This window comes from Thermobia domestica, chromosome 13 (genome assembly GCF_964235325.1).
Source record: "Thermobia domestica chromosome 13, izTheDome1.hap1.1, whole genome shotgun sequence".
In the NCBI taxonomy this organism is placed as follows: Eukaryota; Metazoa; Arthropoda; class Insecta; order Zygentoma; family Lepismatidae; genus Thermobia; species Thermobia domestica.
In genome coordinates, this window is record NC_137466.1 from 166,131,403 (window position 1) to 166,151,473 (window position 20,071).

General features: G+C 35.6%; 1 protein-coding gene across 1 annotated transcript in view; it reads right to left on the bottom strand.

Moving 5' to 3' along the window:
• The window catches only part of LOC145667844 (PDF receptor-like), a 197,303-nt gene extending 178,638 nt beyond the window's left edge, over nucleotides 1–18,665 (bottom strand). Inside the window, exons 1-2 of the mRNA XM_081735276.1 lie at nucleotides 18,633–18,665; nucleotides 2,837–2,984 (exon numbers count right to left, since the gene is read on the bottom strand). Of these exons, the coding sequence (XP_081591402.1) occupies nucleotides 2,837–2,984; nucleotides 18,633–18,665 (181 nt within the window). The remainder of the gene's footprint in view (nucleotides 1–2,836; nucleotides 2,985–18,632) is intronic.
• Nucleotides 18,666–20,071: the final 1,406 nt, after the last annotated feature.

Here is a 20,071-nt window from a genome sequence, read left to right on the forward strand (position 1 = left end):
AGACCTGGGGTTTATCTTTCTTCGGTATTAAAACAATGACCCCCGTAGCAAATGTGGTAGACACCTGACCCGTCTCTAGGATATAATGAGCGACTTCAAGAAAGTCCGAGGCAATAATATCCCAATAACATTGATACAAAGTATACGGAATTCCGTCAACTCCTGGACTACTCAATGTACTACAAGATTTAACTACTTGGTGGATTTCGTTCATTGTATATGGTTGGGTCAAGAGGTGTGTTTCAGAGGTAGGAAAATTCACTTGCGGTAGAGGAAATGGCGAATCAGACTGAGTAGGATCAGGTATGTCATTAAATTTATTTTGGTATTCGGAGAGTATATAAGCCGCTATATCAGGTTGCTTCTGAAGGACATTCGCATCCCCTGTATGAAGAGAAGGAATACTGAGACGTTCTCGTCGGCGAGTTTCTTTTATATGTTGGTACATGGATAACCTTTCGTGTGGAATCGTCAGAGGATCACGTCTTCTTGCCGTAAAACCTTCTAAGTTTTTTCGTTGCAAATTTAAAACTTTTGCTTTAAAAAATTGCAATCTTTGATATTGATCTGGAAGATCATTCCTGTGACTCAATTCTTGGAGACATTTGTGATAAAATTGCAAAGTATGTGTAGTCTGTATAGCCTGATCTTGTGCGATGCGCATAAAGAAGGTTTTGATATTGGGTTTAACCATTTTCTCCCACCAATTAAGAATAGAGTTGAAGTGGGGCTTACGTTCACACCATTTAATCCAACAGTTTCGGAAGTTTTCTTTAACTTCAGGTAAATCTAACAAAGAAGAGTTTAATTTCCAATAAGATTTACCTATTAACTTTCGTGGTACATCATAAGGGATCCATATTTGTACTGCAAAATGATCGGAAAAAGAATTACCACGCACATCATACATCACTTGTGGTGTACACAACCTATCACTAAAATAAAATCTGTCTATTCTACTCTTAGTACTATTACTACGGACATACGTGTACAAATGGTCTTTCTTTTTAAAAATAGCAACATCCTGTAACCTAAGTCCATCGACTAAATATCGTAATTCAGGACTATAACTAGTGTCTCCTGTGGCATCTTTTCCAGGTCGAATAATACAATTATAGTCTCCCCCAAAAATTACATGATCATATGTCAGATTAAACATATACACTAACGTTTCATTAAAAAATATCTTACGTTCATTTATTTTATTATGCCCACTAGGAGAATATATATTAAGAAATAATATTTTGTTCCAAAGAAAACCAATAGCACGGCCATCTGGTGTCATACGCAACTGAGAAATCTCAAATTCGTGCTTGATCAAAATTGCAGTACCTCTCCGGTTCACTCCCAAATTTACATAAGATTTATAACCAGTGAGATAAGCAAAATTATCTTCAACTACCTCTTGCAAAAAATAATTCCGGGATCGTGGTCAAATATAAACTGTTTAAACAGTTGACGTTTCGTTTCCGAACTCATGCCATTAACATTAACAGTAACACAACTTAATAAAGACATAAATAAACACAGTAAACTTAGTAAACCAAGTAAACACAGTAAACACAAGGCAACCTTAACACTCATTTCCTGTTAAATGTAAACAACTAAAGGAAAACGAAGTATTCAGGTATTTACAGACGCCGTTTCAGAACAGTCCATATTGCTTGCCTGATTAACACCCATATTTAATTTCTTTTGTGAGGCAGTACTATTATTTTGCAGATGAAGCGCACTTTGTTGACGTGTCCGTCTTTTTGGCGGTGCATTATCATTTCTTTTATTCTCTAATTTCGAACGTTTAATTTTGCGTTGGCTAGATCGTAGTAACGGAAAATCATCATTACTATCGATGTCAGCGTCCTTGAGAAGGTCAGAGTTATTATCGTTTGTATCCGTTTGAAGCACACAAGAAGCCTCTGGTTGCTTTCTATCGACACTCCCCGTTGTTGTTGTTGTTGAAATGAATTGACCTTCAGTTACCTCGGTCTGAGCGAGTTCCACGGGAGAAACACTAGCTACTTCCTCTGGTGTTACGTCAGCTGTTTCTGCCTGTGTTTGGTTCTCAACACCTTCGCTTGGAGCTACAGGTCGAACATCATTAGAACTGAATTGAATTTCTTCCTTCGTTACATGTAATTCACTGTCCGTAGTACTAGATTGGATGGCAGAGGGGGGAGGTACAGGCACTTGACGGGGAAAAGTAGGGGGTATGGGCAACACAGTAGGGCGAGAATTTAAAGGACAATTAGAGCGTTCATGTAATTCTGAATGACACCGTTGGCAAGTTTTAGGCTGTCCTTCATAAATAATATGACCTTGATATTTTGAAAACATCACAAAGGATGGAATGTTTCGCTTAAGCTGGACACGGGCAAGATAAATGCCATTATTTACAGTATATCGATATTGTCTAGACCATGCATCAGGTGTAACACTTAACACATTACCATAGGCACTTAAAGTCGTCTGAATACAAGGAATCGAAGTCTCCGGGGGCATATTAAATATGTGTAACACTTTCACTTCTAAAGTAGCATCATTTACCAATACTTTAGCAACGGCTCCATTATTATATTTGAAAGTGAGTTCACCATTAGCGTCGCGAAGAATCTGTTCCATTCGAGTTTTCCGCTCTAATTTTAAATAAACACAACGTTGGGTTGTCGGAATTTGAATAGCAGCGATTTCGTCTTCTTGCAAATGAAAAGTTTCAAAAATCCAATCATGCAACTCAAAAGCACTGGGTTTCTGTGCGCCATTTTCAAATAGAAATTGAATCGTATTTACACGATTCATTTTACTTCACTTTTACAGGCCAAAAGAATAAACCACGTACCTGCAATACACAGGAGCAATAAGCTCAGAAAATTATTAATAACAGTACGTCTCACTAACTTTCCTATGCAACACAGTAAGAACAGTCTTCCGAGAACTCTTCCCCACGTCCGCTCTCGTCGACGTTTCGCACTCGTATGCCCACTCGGCTACCAGAGCCGACAAAATTTGCTGTTTACTTTGTGCTATATATAGATCATGTCTTGTGATATCGTATCTGTATCGACCAATCAGATCAGAGGATATCTGAAACGTTTGGGATCCGCAAATATGCGTGCAACGAAAGATTAGGGAAACGAGTAACATATAAAAAGTAGAGGGAATTATCTAATCTGTATGCTTACTCTGCTCTGCACATACTACTTCCTTAGATTTTCCACTTTAAGCACTGCTTTTATAATGAAATTTACAAAACTAATTCTCACCTGTGAGCTTTCAGTCTTAAATATGCTGTATTTGCCAATTTTTTCTTGCATATTTTACAAAATGCATAATATTTTTCATTTTCCTTCATCAAGACGAAACTAAGTATTCGAAAGTTACTATTCGCTCGTCTAGACATTTTATTTTGTACGCAATTTCGCAAAGTAACGATAAAATAAAGCTCCTTTATTGTCCACGATGCCATATTAACTTACTTGTTGTTGACATATTCTACATAGTCTACGTTGTTTACATTGTCTACCCATAGTTGACACGTAAACGTAAACTATCGTTTTTTACGCGTAGACACACATCTCTGCTTAATTGTCGGACAGACCCAATATATTAGAGAATTATTAATTTAATACTTGCAAGTGAATATCCTGTAAGAGTGAAATCACAAGCGTTTGCGCAGGTACGTAGCCAGGATTTCGTGAAGGGGGGGGTCAGTGACATGAAATACTGTGGTCATCACAAAAGGGGCTCGATCACTATAAACAATTTTACAGGAACATATATTGGTTCTTTTAGCCAGGATTTCGTACCGGGGGGGGGGGGGTGAAGTGACATGAAATTCTGAAGGCCCAGGGGCTCGATCAATCTAAACTACTTTACTATCAACATATATTGGTTTCTTAGGACAATAAAATGAGGATATGTTGGCAATGATTTTAATAACAAACTATGAAGAAATTTCGAGCAAAATAATAAAAAAAATAATTATTGAAAAAGATTTTGCAATATTTATGTCCTTCTCCTGTTTATTCAAATACAACAATTTTCTTTTCATTATGACCTCAATTATTATAAAAAGTACATACTGAATTCTGTCTTGTAAACTATCTTCTAATATAAATAAAATAAAGAGCTTCTTTCTGTGTTTGTCTGTCTGTCTGTCTATGTGCGGCCTGGGGACCAGACGTGTGGGTCGAGAGTTACCAAATTTTGGTCGGGGGTACTTTGGCCCAGGCCCCAGATCAAGACGCAGTCTTTTTTCAAATTTCGAAACAGTGGGGTCTCAGGGGGGCGTTTACCGGAACTGGCTTGGGAACTAGACAAATTGACCGAGAGTTACCAAATTTTAGTCACGAATACCTTTGTCCAGGCTCAGACCAAAGTTAAACGTTTTTGTCGAAATTCGAACCAGGGGGAGGTCTCAGAGGGGCGTTTAATGGGACATGTAAAAGTAGTAGAAAATGACCGATATTTATTTATTTATTTAGCAATCACCAGATACAGCTCACAGGCCATTTTACATTGGATATCCAACAATATTAACAATGGAAAGGATTTGGGAAGGTATCGGCCAGGGCCTGTTTAGTAGATGCCATTCCAACATTTGCCTGGTAGGACTGATGGAAACCCTGGAAAACCTCAGTCAGGATGGTAAGCAGCGGGATTCGAAGCCAACGCTCTACCACTTGAGCTATTAGTGTCGAATTCATATTTTCCGGGTCGCTGAAATCAATGGTGAAACTCCAGTCGCATTAACTTCCAAATTCACGCTATTCGGCTCCTGGCCGGGGGTCAATGGAGGGGGGGGGAGATACCAAGACATATAAAAGTAATCCAAAATGACAGATATTAGTGTCAAATCCATAGTTTTCGCAATCGCTGAAATCAATGGTGACGCTTCCATTAGCGATGACTTGCAAGTATGCGGGCCGGGAGTCAGCGGGGGGTGGATACCGAGACATGTAAAAAATAGCCCAAAATGACCGATATTAGTATCAAATCCATAGTTTTAGCTGTCGCCGAGATCAATGGTGATACTCCCACTGGCGTTGACTTCCAAATACAACCCCTGTGCGAAGTATGTGTATATTCAACTAGTTTTACAATATATGCATTCCTTTCTCTGTTGAATCAAATGTTAACAGAACTTTCTTTCACCATAATTTTTGTTTTTATTATTCCGTCAACTACTGTCGGTTCCAAATGACAGGTTAAAGGAGCAACAGAAAATTGTCCTTGAAATAACATGTTTGATACTGCAAGGATGCGATGACAAAAAGTTATGATTAAAAATGTCCACGCTGTTACACAACGGCACTTATGCTTTCGAAAGCTTGAAATCTCCTTGACTAGTAGCAGGAATTCTGAGAATTCCATAATTTTTCTTGAAATTTCAAATTCCCTGACTCTTCCAGAATACCTCGCTTACCTCGCCACCATATTGCAAGTAATACAAATCTCCTCATAAGAAAGAGTAAGCAAAAGCTTCCTATAGTTTTCTTTTTTAATTTTTAACGCTGATCCTTCTTTTCGTCATTCCATTTTGTTTTATCCTTCCTTATATTTTTTCATTTCTGGTCTCGAAGGGGGGGGGTCCGGACCCCCGGACCTCCCCCTTGACTACGTGCCTGGTTTGCGTGATATCTTTCTTACGATGTGTTGCTGGAGTTGTAACTCTAGGGTAGCCTACACGCTGACTTCTACGCAAAGAGGCTTTTCTGATGGAATTACAACTTTTACCAAGACATCTCCCTTTCTCAGATCACATATAGCATTTTTCTCAATGAAATTATTATACCACTTTAAACACCTTGTTAGTCATTAAATTTGCGTTGGAAGTAAGCTGTTGCAGGGATGGAACACATTACAAAGTTGAAAATGGCTTACTTGGAGACTATGGGGAAACATATATAAGCTAAAGTATTTTAAAAGTCTTTGTCTAACAGTTTTGAAGATCTAGTGATGCATGAGTCAGTACGAAAGAGCTAACAAATTTATCGAATCCGTTTTTGAGAAAGTTGTTTAAAGTAAAAAAAAAAAAAAAAAAAAGAAACACTCTCAGAAGTAAATCGTTTCTGGTGAAGTTTCGTGTATATAAAATATGAGCAAGAGCATTTGAGTCATTTTCGAGAAAAGTGTGTCTATAAAACAACCGCATTAAGCAAAGAGCATATTATCTCTTCCTAATTTTTCTCAGAGATATTACTCATATCAAATTATAGTTATTAATTAACCAGTTATTTGTAAAATACATACGAAATTGTTTGTGAGGTTTATTTGTAAATATTGCACATGTTTATTGTTCCTCTTCAGTAAATTGTGTTTATTTTGATGGTATTCGGAAAACTCTCCCCTAGAGAATCGGACGAAAACTCTTAAGTCTAAAATCCAGTTCAGATACGATGAATGGTGTGACCTTTATAAATGCGACCACATGAGCGATGATCGTGGGGACCGAGGGGGCCCGAAACTTCAAAATTTACCTGGCCCCAGGATATGGATACTTTTATTTGAATGTCTGACAACGAAACACATTTACTCGAATGACTCCCAAAGTTATACAAAAATTGGCGCCATTGTGGATACACGAAATGAAATTTTTAGTTTTCAGACCCGTGATTAGACCTGAAAGATACAGCCGATTACTAAAAGTGAACGGTTATGAAATAATTGGTGGAATGAGAATGAGAGAGAACGAGAAAATCTCGGGAAAACTCACGTACACCATGTTGGTGTGTGTGTGTGTGTGTGTACATGTAAACGTACATACATCGAGTACAAATGAACGAATAGACGAAGAGACATCTAAAAGTAACTTTTTCGGCATTCAGGGACTACAAATAAATCCATTGAACGTATTGAAATTTTTTTCACGATCACAAACGCTTTGTCGTTTCGTTTAGCATTCTTTAATTCTAATTTTAGGCTGGTGAAGACTTCTTTTCTCTGATAATCGAACCTAGCACCATAAATTAATAGTGAGGCTTACAAAATACAAGGTGTTTCAAACTGCATATCGGGATTTTTTAAAGGCTTTGTAGCATTTATTATATTTAACGTATAATTATTAATAATACTGCAAATGAAAGAGCAACTCAAACAGTTTCTGCTCCAAATGTTCGATGTGGGCACAATTCATGGTACAGCACACATCGAGTCGATAGGCGAGTTCTTTCCAAATCTTGATCAATGTGTTTGGAGTAATTGTTGCAACAACTGCTACAATTATCTTTCTTATATTCCTCAATCTCCTTAAAATTCTTCACACAGACGTCACTGGAATTGCTAATTCACGACTAGCTTTTCAAATTGATTTCTTGGGGCTACGCGGAAAGATTCTTATTTATTTATGTATTTATTTATTTATTTAGAAAAACAACATAACAGGCTTAATGCCTAGTTATGGTGTCGTATAATACATACATAGACATATATACATTTATCCATACAACTAATCAATTCACTTCAAGTATCAGGTACTCGGTAATAATCCTGTTTCTAAATACATATTCTGGCATACTGAATATATCTAAAACATTAGTTTTATGACTTAATTCATTGTAGGAGTCACACATTCTCCACAGCGGAGATTTACTGAGAATATTTGTTCGTGCCCTTTCACAGAAAAATATACCAGTATTCCCTGGTCTTGTTCTGCCTGTTGGAACGCTCAGATATACTTTCGTGAGTAGCTCTGGACAGTCAATTTTATTATTTCATACTTTATATAAAAATAGTAAATCAAACATCTTTCGTCGATTAGCCAACATTAGGAAATTCAAACTCCTTACTAAGTCTATGTAGGGAATCTGTTTGGGATAGAAAGCTGTTTTCTTGTACGTAAGCATTTCGGTGTCCAAATAACGCACGCATATTCTAATCGGGACCTTACGTACAAATTATAAAGTTTAATGAATGTTGACTCTTTTCTAAACTCTTTACCCATTCTATAGATAAAGCCGAGGTTTCTGAATGCAGGGTTAGAGATTGCATCGATGTGATGAGAGAAGGTCACAACACGTTCTTCAGTCACTCTTGGTCGTCCCGTATTCTTCCCTTTGCGCAGACAGCCGATGTTTTCAAAACTGATTATAGCATCTACGGATGTTATTATCACTTGGTGGGTTGCAATTGAACTTGACAACGGAAAGCACGTTGCACTGTAAATAGAGATTCAGTCTTTGCAAAATGTAAAACACAAAAAACTTTCTGCTCACTAGTCGCCATCTTTGCTACTATCGCTTACTAGTGGCAAACAGAGGAAACAGTGCATGCACAAAACTGTTTGAGTTGCTCTTTCATTTGATGCATTATCTATAATTATAAGTTAATTGTTATAAATACTACGAAGCCTTAAAACTCCGATATTCAGTTTGAAATCATCCATATCAGAATATGCATTATCGAATAATTTAAAGAGATTATTTTGTACTGGCATAATCTGTTGGTCATAATGAAAGATTGAAAGTGAAAGCGAAAAGAAATATTTAATTTCACCTTCCACGGTTATGTCCTTTAGGCTAAAGAAGAGCTATCATTAATGAAAATGAACGATTGTCAAAAAAAAAAAAAAAAAAAAAAAAAGGTTAATGGAATAAGAATATAAAAAGAAATGGAAGGGCCTCTTCAAAAACTCACGAACGCGATATTCTTCATCACAAACTCACATAGTCAGAGACAGGGCAGGTTTTTTTTGGGGGGGAGTGCACCGGTGCATATGCACCCCCCACTATCTAAAATGAGAAGCTAGCAAGGAAAATAGCAACACTTTCCAAAACTTTCTGCCATCATGTTTCCATTTGGAGCTTAAAACAAAGCAGAGCTTTCCAAAAACAACAGTTTGAGTATATTTTCTAAAGATAGAAAAAAAAGGATTCACCAAGCAAAACAATATAACATTTGTCAAGTATGAAAGGAAATAGAAGCCAGGAAGAGAAAACATTTTTTCCTGCATAACACTTGCGACCCTCTGTAAAATACTCCCCTCCATTCTATGCATCAGCGTTGTCAGGGGTAAAGAATGTTGTCACATGTCACTTTGAAGAGTTTCAATGTGATTGGCTATTTTGGTAATTATTGGTGCATCCCCCTGAGACAATTCTGGATCCGGCCCTGGTCAGAGATCGATTCAGATACTGCTCACACCTAAGCCGAGCGCTCTTTCAAAGGTCGCTGTGTAATGAAAGATTGACGTAGCTTCAGAAACTAAAGTAATGTCACTATGTATTATAATATTTATTTAATTGTACTGACATTTACGAAATGTATTAAGTCACTCACTAACCAGTAGAAAAACGAAAGTTAAATAAACAAATATTTCAACCAGTCTCAACTTTGTAGTCCGGTATTGAAGATAGCTTCTTTTTTTTTAGTATTTTATTGAAAACAACTTCAGAATCTTTAATACTAAAAACACAAGAACATATACTATTCTCACAGTTAGTAAGGCAGTGTTACATCAGCCCTATTTGAATACAACTGTCGACGAACTTGTTTGAATAAAGTACTTTTCCATGTTTGAACTTCAGAAATTGTTGACTTTTTCTAAATACATTGGCAATCTTGCTTCAACTTCACAGACACTTTCTTAACGTATATACACGGGCAGAGATACGATATAACGTAGTTGTAAACACCTTGAAATCGATTTTCGTTTCTCTCAACCTTGTTTCCGACAAGTTTTCCTTGGATGCAATATCGAAGTTATTCTGTCTCGCTTTCTACTTCCGGTTCCATTGAAGAAAATGTGTTTGCTATCCTTGACATGTGTAAATATTTGTGTCGCGTTTTCTGTGAAATTCCTTCATGTATGAGTGACATTGTATTTACTTTTGCCTCGGTTCTACTTATATAGGACTTGTTATTTTATATAAAGAAAATTTTATACACCAATTAAAGAATACCAAGGTTTTCGTGTTAATGGTAACTACACATATATTTAGTTCTTTTCTATCCGTTCATCTAGGATATGTTGAAAATGCAAATATACTAATATTTTAGATATGAAAAATCTTGACTCCAAAAGAAAGGGACCAACGAGCATTTCTTTCACCGACTTTTTTTTTAAAGCTATCATAACAAAATAAAATTGAAGTAAAACTCAGGATACAAATACAGCAAAGGCTTCTGTTTTATTAAGTGGCTAATCGAAAGAAACACTGGAGAAAAACAAACTACCATTCACAATTTTTCCACGTAAAATATTTTATCGAAGAGATAAAATTTTGTTTTATTGTCTCCCAAACGCCTTCTAAATAGCCTATCTCCCCCTCAATCGTCCCTTTTCGTTCCAGCGCCCTCTTTGGGAACGAGAACGGACCTTGGATAGATGTCAACACCCACGTTGAGAATATTGAGTTGGGGTCATTTTGAGTTTAAAGTCCCTTTCAGCAGCGAGGCTATATGAGACGAGACCCACTGATTAACATGGAATCCGAACCACATAAGCTTCCACCGGGAATCGAACCCGGATCTCCCACACCAAACGCGAGTACGCTAACTGCATAGCCCCAATGAAGCTCTTGACAGTCTTGATGTTGTAGATGTAGATATGGATCATCAATGGATGATTTGATGTGATGTGATGTTTAAGTAACGACTTAAATAAATCAAATTGTATGAATATTGAGCTGTGATTACTTATTTCATAGAAGTTATGAGATTTTAGATTAATGATATTATTATATGTACACTCATGTGCAAAATGATGGTCGCATATCTATAACTGTCTTCCTGTAAGAATATAATTCGATAATGATTTTGCAGGGTACTTTTAATACTGATACTATGTGTGTAATCGGGAAATGTATATTAAATTTGTGGTAAATTTCATAGGAAAAGAATTATAAATACGAAAATTAGAGTGAGTAAAACAATATGTTGCCCTAATTGTTGGACAAGAAAGTTTTATTTTCGTTTTATTGTTCTTATTTACTGCTCTTTTGACATGAAATTTGCCACATACATGTCTTTGCCGATTATACATATAGTAACATCATAATAAATACAGGGCGAATTCGTTAGCAAGTTATATTCCTACAACAACATATTTATAGACATGCGACAATAGTTTTGGACATGAGTGTACATGGCATCTTAGTTATATATGTATATAGCTCAGGAAGCCGATCCACGTAAACTCCCATCCGGAATCCAACCCGGGATCTCCAACGTCGAAAGTGCTTACACTAACCATATAGCCAAGAGCAAGCTTCAGAGATAATTAATTCGACCAGCCATTCTTCCGGGTAAATGAATTACTTGTTTATTGCATTGTTTTGATGATTCATTTTACGTTACTAATAACACCTAAGAAATCACTGGTTTGAAGCAAGATCTACGTAAGTAATTAAACTATTCATAAGAAGATTGTATAAAACAAGCTAGTCCAAGAATAGTATATGGAAATCCTCGGTTCAATTCCAGCTGTTTCTGTTCTAATAAACTGCCAACCTGGTGTTACATATTGAGCATATTTTCCAATCAGTAAGAGGAAACTTCGAATAGAAGTTGTATAAGTATAGCTCGACAGTAATGACTTGATGTCTGAGACTTTCAAATTGGAGGAAGGTATAAACTAACGCAACACTATTAACAACACTTATTCTAAAATGATTAATTTTTCTAGCTATTGCTTTCATCGTTTCTCTATGTGATGCTTTATTATGGTATTTTTTAGCTACAATTCTAATTGGATCAACGATCAAGTCATTCTTGTCGGACTATATACATATCTATTTTTTTTTCTACTTTTTATTGTCCTCCACTTTCTTATTAAACCAGGGGATAGCTTCTGGTGTCTTACGGCGCCCTAACGCCGAATTGTCGCCGTTATTAGTGACTCACATCAATATAATTAATCTTTCTCCAAAACAGTTATGAGTAAACTGCACCTCGCGGGGCAGACGCGGTCCTCTGAAAGGTTCTCTCTGACCCGCGATATGATTCCTTATCTGATAAATTTAACTTCACTTCTGATAATCAGTGCATCCCAATCCGAACTACATTATTAGAGTCTTTTACAAATGTATTCACAATTTAATTTATCATATTCACCTTCATAATCTTTCAGCTATCAAAATAGTATTGCGACAAGTTTGCAAGATGTACCATTGTTTTTTTTCTTTTTTTAATAAATCACATTAATCTGCTTAAAGATTTTTCCTTTACCTTTAGCTCCTCCTAAAAACTTTGCATATCATTGCTCTAAACTGTCAAAAACTACAACAAACGTGAGGGCACTAATCCAGCAATCTAAACATTCATTTAATTTTAACTTAATTAAAGCAAAAATTCTTTGGATAAAATTTGTTTAAACCTAATTTAGCGTTGTTAACCCTTTTTCTTTCAACTCACTGATGTTAAAGTACAACAATGATAACAATTACAAAATATGATAAATAATCTTTCGCTTCCTGTCAATCCACACTACCGATAAAATGTGGGGCTCTTAATGATCTTCTTGTTATTTTGCAAGTGGTTAGTAAGATATATATATATGAACGACAGGAACGTTCAATCTGTTGTGTTACTTAACTGTCGCGGCAAGGTGAAAACTACGTGATTTCATACGGAAACGGCGACGACACTTCTAGGTCTCAATAAATTCCATACATCAATTAATTTTCATTCAGTTTCTCTTTGCATATTATATAATTGAGTTAGTTTAGGCTTTTCGCTAGCTTAATTCCTTTCCCTACTTTGGATAACACGTTTCCTGCTAAACTTGAGCAACGCTTATTGGAATCTCTAAAATCAACATTAAATAGTGTGGTTATGTATAGTTATCTTCTTGTACGGCATAATGAAGTGGTACCCTGACTATGTATACTATAAGAATTAAACTTGAAATATAAGAAGTAGTGTAAAATTTTGGTTTGCTTATTTGGAGTGTAATGTTATTAACATTGCAACCAGGGCTGTCCAAAAGCAGAGTGGGGAGTCAGGACCGGATTATCCTATCTGGAGGCCCGGGACTAGAAAAAATATGTGACCCCTGTTGACTTTATCTAACACATTTCTTTGAAAGTACAGTAGGAATGTTATGGGGCTATGTTTCAAATTTTTGGTATATTTTATCTTAAGATGATGATTTATCATCTATGATTCTTTTTAGACAGCCAGATGAGATTTTGATCAGAGTGGAGTGATCAGAGCCCACCTGATCAGAGTAATCAGAGCCCACCTAGAGACCCGGGGCTAAGCCCCCCTAAGCCCCTCCCTTAATCCGGCCCTGGTCGTAGTACGTCATTGAAATTGTAAGATGTTCCAGAGATTATAAGTCGAAATTATTGAGAAACAACTATGTTTTATAGACAATGTGTAATAGCACGTTTATTCTAGTTTGGTGAACATAGGTTCAGAACTCAGATGGATTCAGATCCCAGGAAGAATTAATTATACATACCACATGAATTTGAGAAAATTCATCATATACCAAGGAGTAATGACACCTTTGAGCATGAGAGCTGTATGAGCATGCAGTTTAAACATATGAGCTTCCACAGTAAAGGAAACCCGGTTCTGTCGTTGGAAAGACAAAACTTCGAATTATTTTACATTTAGTAAGTAGGACCTCATTAAGTTTTGGTGTTAATTATGCAATATTCCCAAATGAACCATCAGATTCATATGTAATTAAAATATATTTTAATTAAGTATTTTTGCAGTATAACGTCCCATTTAAGCACCGAGGTTTATGTAACCTGCATTTACCTTAGAATTCAACTGACATTTGTTTCTACCGGGAAACAAATTCGATTTTTCTGCACCAAAGGCAACAACACCAACATTCTATGAGCAGAAACTAGGGAGCTCTCAGCTTAAACTTATTTTACGTTTAATTTTAATATCTTATCATGCAAATTATACGAAAGTAACTAGATAACTATATCGAAAAGTTTCATGTAATAAATTGTAACCGCTTTCCGTAGTCTGTCCTCCGTTGTCCTGCCAATGAGTATTTTCCGGAGACCTGGACTTACCTGGGTAAGACGTTGAAGGACATCTCCAATAAGGATTACTAAATTGTTTCCGAATTGCCCGCCGGTCTCAATAATAAGATGAGCATTAGGCGCCGAGAGGTTCGGATGTTGCGTCTCGGAAACCTCACGGACGATCAGACGGTCATTCAGACCACAACGCACACAAACATTACTCATACACACACTAAAAACATACTGCATTAAATGACATTATGCTTATTTATTAAAATACTATAAATAAAAAATTAGAAAAATAACGGAGAGAAACAATCACAACACTCAACACTGAATAGATACAATTATTTTCATTAATTAAATCACTTTGCTTATCCAATACCCTATAGCCCTTTATCATTTTTATATATCGATAGAAAAGATTATGATAATGATTCCACTAGATATACTTTTCTCACACCATTAATACACTTGGGGGATTAGCACTGGGGAAATGTCGTCGGGATAATCCCACAAAGTAATATAGTTGCTGCTCCAAACAATCCTCAAATGTCGACGTTAATCCTCAGTAAAAATAGGTAGTTTCCAAAGTGGAATGATGATGTTGGAGGGTGCGTTTATAACTAGTACGCACAAGGTGTGTGAACCTGGGACTTCATTGATTGAGGCTAGCCATGACTAAGTCCTTCACTGGCTACTAACGTATACCCCTTAGCACAACATTATACTTGATGCCCAATGCAACGTGCGTGGTTGCTACCTCGAAACACTCTTCGAAATGGGAGGTTCAAGATACGAACTGCACTGATCGCCTGATCAATGTTGCCAGTTCATTCTCAAAAGCACTCAGGTTAAATCACCTGTATGTACATGTAAATAGAATATAAAAAAGAATTGACATTAATTTGAGTCCACTGGTCACGACACACGAGACATTGCGGTAACTTGGGCCTAAGAACGTTTAGATGACGAAACTAGTAAAGCGATGTGGCTGGCGTCGCTCTGGTGTTCGAACATCTGGTTTACTTTAGATCGCAGTATTTCCATAAATGATTGGAAAATAAACTTAATTCAGTTCCAAATAACCACAGATCATACTCTTCACATATTAATAAGTCAGGAAGAAACACTGAGAAGCTTTGTCGCTAACTAAAATGTTCTCACCACAAAATAATAAATGAATAAATGATAAATGAATATATATGAATAAATTATAAAGACTTCTTTGTCCTGTTGCGTGGAAAGAAAAACAGTTCCTATCAAAGAAAGAACTTATTTGCGTCGCAGAATAGAGTATAAGTCGAAATATAATTACTGTCTTTACGAAATATACAGAGCGTCCACAAAAATACTTCTATAACCTGGTGACGGATATAAAATAAATAACATTCTCGAAGAGAAAAATACGTGCAAATCTCTGAGTAAATAGAACGGCAAACAAGCGAATCAATATATATGCTTTGTCTTTAAATTTAAAATAGAAATTTATCTTGTATGACATCTTTGCACGACAAAACGATAAAATCGTTTGAAATCACAGTTATCACTTGATTCGAGCTAGATTTTGTGTTATCTCACTTTGAAAGTCAGTTGCCTATGAATTGAAGTAATTGATCATCAAAGTGTCCATTGAATAGGATCATGACATGTATAATCCCCTGAATTGTTAGATAACCAAGACGACATAGTTGTAATAAATAGTTGCAGACTACACTGCAATACACGCTAAAAAAATGCTGAGAAACCGTTTCCGTATCTGTGCACCGGGAAGCTATTTTCTTAGATACCAGAATTAATACTTCCCATTGATAAAAAAAAAAAAAAAAAAAAAAAACCGTATCAGTCTCCGCTCGCATTATATAGCCTCCTCCACTTCCCCTTAATTTCTGATGGACGAAAACTTCAAATTCTCGTTTCTAAGAAAGGGTGTTCTCTGTGTATAGATAAGAAAATGTTTCTCAAATTTAAGAAAGTATTTTTAACACTGTATTCTTTTCATCAAAGCCTACTTTTCTCTTTCTATTTATCTTTCATCTTTATATATACAAAATACAAAAGAGAAATTTATTACCAGGAAGAGTTCTATTTCCATTAGCTGCTCCAAACAAAGCAAGATGAACGAAGCTAGTGTTTGATAAATTTAGCTCTGAGCATACATATATACTATAGAAGAGTTTGTAAAATGGTAGTATAAATTGAAAAAGAATTTCTAAAAGAAGGGAAACGAAACAAAATATGCTGAAGCATGTACTCTTTTCGGTGTATTTTCTTTTACCTTTATTTCTCTCTTTCTTCAATAACAGACAATTAATATTAAATACATAATACTATCCATAATTGAAAACCTATAGTAGTGCCAATCTTAATTTGATGAGACTTCCGTTTGAGAACATTTAATAAATGCAGCTTGCAGAATTCAAAAAATGTAACATTACCAACTTGACTAGATTCTTACACTGAAAAGCCGGGCCACTACATCCTGTGGTCAGGTTTCAATTTTAGTGTGTCATTTGTTACGTCCTCTATATATTGTTATAACAGTAATTGAACGTATATGTTAGAAAATGAGTATTTAAAACAGGGATGCCGGGCGAGTGGTTCATCTGTGTGGGCGAGTATTTAATATCATACCGAAGGTAAGTAAATTATTTCTATTGTGGAATGTGAGCTAGTAGCTTTTTCCTTGGATGAGTAATATTTTTTTTGCATCCCTGATTTAAAACATAACAACTAGCAATAGAGGAACTTAATTACTCTTAATTGCCATGCAAATGAATTAAGTGTATTGGGGATGTAGCAGCATGTAGTACTTTCTGTATTGACAATTTAATACAATCAATGACAAATGAAGGGTTTTTAATTCATCTTACATTTTCCATATATTTTACAGCAGTGTTTCTTTCACAAAAAATATTCCGGGGGGCACATTTAATATTCGGAGGGGTACATATTATTTCACACCGTACTATTCTATTTATTATTATATTATAGACGTATTATTTTGATCTCCTCCGGGAGGAAGTCTCAGAGTTCCGGAGGGCAGTGTCCTCCAAAAAACATATCTGAAAGAAACACGGTTCTCAGAAGAGTAAATGTCCTGCATAAGTCCATGTTTTACTTGAAGTATCATAAAATTCTAACCAAGAGTTATGAATGTGTATTTTCACTATCAGCACTGGTTTCCACATTAAGGAGTCTTTTCAGTTCAGTGTGTGTTCATTATAATAAAGATGCGTTTAACACAAGCATTTATTCTTGAAACATACGAAACAAACTCCATCATTTTGTAGATGTTGTCACCAATAACGTATACTGTATAGGTCCTAACACTATTGAAATATTCAACTCTTTCCGAAAGAAGTGACAACTAAAAACTGGAACATTCAGATATCCCGAAAAAGATTATCGGGATACCAGAATAGTTATCAGAAAACCGGGACATCTTGTTAGCCTTGATATTGCAAAACGAAATGAAATATTAAAAAAAATAGTTGTACTTTCAATGATTGTATTCTTTCAGCTAAATGAAACGAGTGATAAATGTAAGTCAATAGGTATGAAATAATTTATGGAATGAAAATTATGACGAAACACTGAAATCTCTAGAAAATGCACAGATAATGTGTTGTTTACCACACAATCACGTATAGTGCTTCAAGCCAAGACTTTCTCGAGAAGTGCTTTACGTGCTTCTTTTATGTATCATTGTATTTCTCATATATTCATTTCCTTAAGTTTCCCTTTGATTTATTTAGAATAACTATCAATTACGTTGACTTTTATCATCGCATCTCTTCTGTCTGCTTAGTCTCCTCTTAAAGAGAGGAAATAGGAATCAGAGAGAATACTATCTATTGTCAAAGATTGAGTATTTATTACTATTTGCTAGAGTTGAAGCTCTCGCAAGAACCTCGAAGTCCATTCAAAATTAAGGGGGAAAAAACATTGTTTAGATTACGTGCATAGAGGCTGTCTATAAATTAAAATTCTGAATTTCATGGTGGCGAAATAGGAATGGATAGCATGACCAAATGATAGAAAAAAATGCTTGCCTCTCGGTGCTACTGCTACTAACGTTACTGATTTTTTTAAAAGATGTGATTCACTTATCTCCCCCTAGTCAATTAAGCAAGCAATTTTGGCAAAGATGGAAACGGCGAGGAATGAACCGACTTAATTATACATCAAATATTTCATGATATCACAAATATATTAAGGATTAAAAGAAAGGCGAAAAGAAGACTTTAAAATACTTCACTTGGAAACGTATTTGGTGGCTTAATATGCTAATTTGCTAGTTTGAACAAGGAAAACATTGGTTTTCTCAATGAGTATATAGTAGGTACGTATACTTGAGCAGATCACATTGGACTCGAACCCATTGTTTTTCCTTCGCACAGCGTTCAGATCACCTGCACATTTCTCCTCTACAATCGAAAACATCTTATCACTACTTCGATGTTATCCTAGGTAGCTGAACGTATCCTACACTAGATTTTTCACTGGTTCTACCCAGCCTGATTCGAACGAAAGGTTAGGATGCTCGTCTACCTCATCTTTTTACTAAGGAACTTCTGAGCATCGCACTGTTGTTAATATCACCTGAACTTCAGACGAACTTCGTAAGATTGTCAAGGATAACGGCGGCCTGTCACACAACCAGTGATATTAGCAGGTAGTTGGTATTGAACGGATACGTACTTGCATGATTGGTATGGAATCTTTGTAAGGCATCCTGCATTTTTGCACGTCTGTTAGATTACTGAAATATTGGTAAAGCTTCTTGGGGTTGGCTGTAAAGCGGTTCTGTTCTTTTAAAAAGAACTTGGGTTCAGCAGTACCTTTCGTTTCAAGGTAAAAGTTTAGCACTCACTGAATCAACGCAAATGCTTTCTCAGCTGACCTTCTCCGAGCCCCGTTTTTATCAATATATTATCCGACTCAAATCACACTGTCTTTCATTGACTATGCAGATTAATATTACATAGCAGTAGAAATTAAAATCCAAACACGTTCTTTGCACTTTAAATCAAAGGCTGTGGATGAAATTGGACGCACTCCTGATATAAATCAGAGATATCTCAGAAGTGATCAACAAACAAACAGATAACCCAGACTGAACAAGAAAACGGAGTGAAGAGAAAATCTGAGACTTAACAATAACACTACAAGGGAAAACCTGTCATTAAAGTGATGACACGAAGATTATAGATACCTCCAAAGAATCTCAGCCAATTGGAACGTTTGATTGTTTACGGGAATAAACTCAAGAGACTAACTTATATCGTTGAATGACAAAACTTGAAAAACGATAAATGTTGATTAAATATTACATTGCATGGATAACTATAGATAAAATTACATTAAAAGCAACACTAATTAATAAACTGAGCCTAAATATGGTATTTATGTTTTTTAAAAAAATCAACAGCACGAATATTTAATTGTACAGGACATTGAACATTCAAATTAATTAAGGTAAATTGATTCCGAATATAACAAAATTATTAAATCCAGTCAAACGGGTAAACTACAAATTATATTTAAAAAGCTAATAAATTACTTGTTCTATAATAATTAGAAAGATTCAGATTAAGATGACCTTACACTATTAATCTTAACAATGAAGAAAAATATTATGGAACTGACTCGAATCGGAATACGTGGCATTAAATATTTAAGTGATTCAATTGAATACAATATTTCGTAGTGTTCAATTGAACAAATTATACTATTTATATCAGGAATTTATATTTTTTAAAGTCAGGTGTGGTGTCGCGGTAACCAGATCCAGCTTCTTGAAGGCGTAATAATGTTTTAAGGAACGTCATATACTGTGAGCGATATTGTCGTATGATAGTATGTGCACATGCCAACAACAGCGGAGTCACACCCTGGCCACGGTTCGGAAACCATTTAGTTCTTCATAACCTTGTTGTTGGATAGAAACCCAAACACAAAAACAAAAATTCGATTTAAATTACATTATACTTTTCGTGATGCCGCATGTAATTGATTCTTCTGCGATTTATTCTCTAAACACTGACATACTCAGTAAATTTCATAAATGTTTTATATTACTTTTGGTTTGTTTGTGACTTTGTGTGATCTGTTTTCTACGGCTTCGTTGCACAATCTTA